This window comes from Fopius arisanus, unplaced genomic scaffold, assembly GCF_000806365.1.
Source record: "Fopius arisanus strain USDA-PBARC FA_bdor unplaced genomic scaffold, ASM80636v1 scaffold00131, whole genome shotgun sequence".
In the NCBI taxonomy this organism is placed as follows: Eukaryota; Metazoa; Arthropoda; class Insecta; order Hymenoptera; family Braconidae; genus Fopius; species Fopius arisanus.
Window position 1 is genome coordinate 21,231 of NW_011887870.1, and position 3,223 is coordinate 24,453.

Here is a 3,223-nt window from a genome sequence, read left to right on the forward strand (position 1 = left end):
AGTCCCGCTGTCAGTGGGACCAGCTGACGTGGTGAATATTATTTTCCGCTCCACTGACACATTTTTGAAAATTTGGAATTTTTCAATTTCAGTGAATACCTGCTCGATTTTCATGTTCCCCTGATATTTTTTCAAAAATTTTGAATTCTCACATTTCAGTGAATACCTCCTCGATTTTTATGCTCCCCTGATACTTTTTCGAAAATTTCCAATTTTTCAATTTCAGTGAATACCTCCACGATTGTCATGTTCCCCTGATACTTTTTCGAAAATTTCAAATTTTTCAATTTCTGTGAATACCTCTACGATTGTTATGCTCCCCTGATATTTTTTCGAAAATTTCGAATTTTTCAATTTCAGTGAATACCTCCTCGATTGTCATGCACCCCTGATACTTTCTCGAAAATTTCCAATTCTTCAATTTCAGTGAATACCTCCTCGATCCTCATATGCCCCTGATACTTTTTTGAAAATTTTGAATTTTTCAATTTCAGGGAAATTCTCCTCAATTTCCATGTTCCCCTGATACTACGATGGTCGTGGGGTCACTCAGATCTGAGCTACTTTAGTCAGTCCTCTTTGATGTCTTCAGTCGATTAGTATTTTCCCAAAGAATGTATCGTCTCGCCATCTTCCTCTGGGGGTAAGTATTAAAAAATCCAAGATCACCCTGACCCCTCGAACTTCTATTCAAGTCCCCTTTGTTTGTGAAATCCGCATAAATTTCCATTGCTTGTCAACAAATGCCAATCGTATCCAACAATTTGTGAAAATATTACATTAATCATGGATTCTTATATAATGCAGGTAATTCGAAACGACAGTGAAACTCAAAAGCCTTTATTTATTCTGCCACATCTGTTTCATTATTAATTTTTTCTCCAGTTAAGACGAGTTTGGTTGAACCAGGATGGATTAGCATTAGCGGTGAGTACTTAAAAAATTTGTTTAAAAAAGGGATTTGATCAAAACGGAAATTCATTATTTTTCTGAAGTGAAGAAATATCGAAGTTTATTCAACAGGTTATCATCTCTCGAAAAATTTTTTCTTTAAAAAGAAAATGTGAGAGAGGGACAAATATTGAGGTTTCGTTTTTCTCCAATTTGTAACACTTTGTATCATTCTCGCTATAATTAGGATTGCTCTTTATTTATTAACTTTTATTTTGAACAGGATTTGTTGTCTCTGCGTCACAATCATGCGAATATCTCTCAACTGTGCACTGAAATTGCAATGACGAAAGCAATGGAGCATTTATCAGCTCCATTCGATGATCTCGTTCTCCTTCATCTAAAGTAAATACATTTTCTCCACTCATATTCATATATTCTACTTATTTACGAATTTTTAATTTTCTTAATTCATATTTCTATTTTCTAGCATTTCAAGATTATCGCCGCCAATAATAAAAAAAAAATCCTCCTTTGACGGTCATTTTTTGATGTTATTTCAGGACTCTAGCTTCTGCAAATGGAGAAGATGCTCGTGCAACACATCGGAATCAAAGTGCACTAGTCCAGAGTGTAATGAAGATTCTCCAACTGCAAAAGGAAGAGAATTGGATGCTCCCTGTAATGAACGTAGTTTGTCTAGAGTTACGATTATTGGCAGTTCAAGCTGAAAATTCGAAGAGTAAAAATACGAAGCCAGGGGAGCTCCTCGAGCAAAGCGCCGAGTGCCTGATGGGGTGCTTCAGGGTGTGTGCAGCCGATAACAGAAGCTCAGAAGAAGATACGAAACGATGGGGTATGCTGTCCCTCGTCAATCAGCTCTTAAAGATCTATTTTAGGATCAATAAATTGCACCTGTGCAAACCCCTCATCAGGGCTATTGACTCCTCGGTTTATAAAGATCACTTTCCCTTGGCTCAGAGGATCACCTATAAATTCTTCGTCGGGAGGAAAGCTATGTTCGATAGTGATTACAAATCAGGTGAATACAGACACAATCATTTTCAACACGTAGTAGTTTAAGTAATAAATGCATTTTCCCATTAATAAACAATTGAAATAATGGCCTTAATTTCCAGCTAATGAGTACCTGACGTACGCCTTCGAGCATTGCCACAAAGCCTCATCAAAAAACAAACGTCTCATCCTGACTTACTTAGTCCCTGTTAAAATGCTTCTGGGATACATGCCGAAGCGGTCCCTCCTTGAGAAGTACAGTCTCATGGAGTTCTGGGAGCTAGTGGAGGCACTCAAACGTGGAGACCTCCGAAAATTGGAGACTGTGATGACCAAGCATGAGAGCTTCTTTATTGCAGCAGGAATATACCTCATAGTGGAAAAATTAAAACTACTGGCTTATCGAAATTTATTCAAAAAAGTGTGGTTAGCGATGAATACCCATCAAATTCCAGTGCAAACGTTGTTGACAGCTCTTCAGATGTATGGAGTAGAGGACATTGACATGGACGAAACCGAATGTCTAGTCGCCAATTTAATTTTTGAATGTAAGATCAAAGGTTACATCTCCCATCAGCACAAAAAATTAGTCATTTCCAAGCAAAACCCTTTCCCCAATTTGTCTTCGATCATTTAAAATTGTTTTGGGTTTAGTTTTTTAAAAATATAAATACAAATACAAATAGACCAATAAAGCAGATGTTTATACTTTTTAGAAAATATGATAATTTTTCAAACCACTGACTAAAATTGACATCTTTACAGCATTTCTCAAAGCTACTGTACTCATTTTACGAGTGTTCCGTCAGTACTTTTGTTTTAACATTGAAAAGCTCAAACATTATGAATAATCTGAAGAAATAGACCATAGAAGAATGTCAGTAGCTCACGGTTTAATAACCATTGACATTGATTGCTATTGGTATGAGCGGTAGTAGTTATTGTTTCGATAATTAAACCAACTTTCCACTGGGGAAACAAAGAGGATGCAAAAGAGGTCGTGCGACAATCATTAACTTCTATTAGAGCCACCAACCTATTCATTTTAATTCATGAATAATTATCATCGAACTCAAGTGAAACATGAAAGAGAACTCTTTTCTTTAGGAGAAATGTTCGTTTATTCGAAAGCAATAGTTTATCAGTCTCTGCAATTAAACTCTCGATCTCTCCAATTTCATTTAGTTTCAATTACGCTTTATGTCATGATTAAATCGCAAAAACCGATCGACACTAACAATAAACGAAAACTCGAGCAACGAACTCGATTTTTTATCATTACCACTGCAAAATCATTATTACAAACTAATTACAA

General features: G+C 36.1%; 1 protein-coding gene across 1 annotated transcript; it reads left to right on the plus strand.

Annotated features, from left to right (window-relative positions):
* The first annotated feature begins 698 nt into the window (after positions 1 to 698).
* On the plus strand, positions 699 to 2,619 carry PCID2 (PCI domain-containing protein 2). The gene is made up of 5 exons (XM_011313804.1): positions 699 to 807; positions 886 to 927; positions 1,175 to 1,296; positions 1,455 to 1,933; positions 2,031 to 2,619. Exons 1-5 carry the CDS (start codon positions 787 to 789, stop codon positions 2,543 to 2,545), a joined length of 1,179 nt encoding a protein of 392 aa, XP_011312106.1. The 5' UTR covers positions 699 to 786; the 3' UTR covers positions 2,546 to 2,619.
* Positions 2,620 to 3,223: the final 604 nt, after the last annotated feature.

Bases quoted from the DNA above. Each gene is read 5' to 3' on its own strand.
- PCID2 (XM_011313804.1), top strand. From the start codon at position 787: ATGGATTCTTATATAATGCAG. The intron at 808-885 runs GTAATTCGAAAC...TTTTTTCTCCAG, and splicing joins TGGATTCTTATATAATGCAG to TTAAGACGAGTTTGGTTGAA. The intron at 1,934-2,030 runs GTGAATACAGAC...CTTAATTTCCAG, and splicing joins CGATAGTGATTACAAATCAG to CTAATGAGTACCTGACGTAC.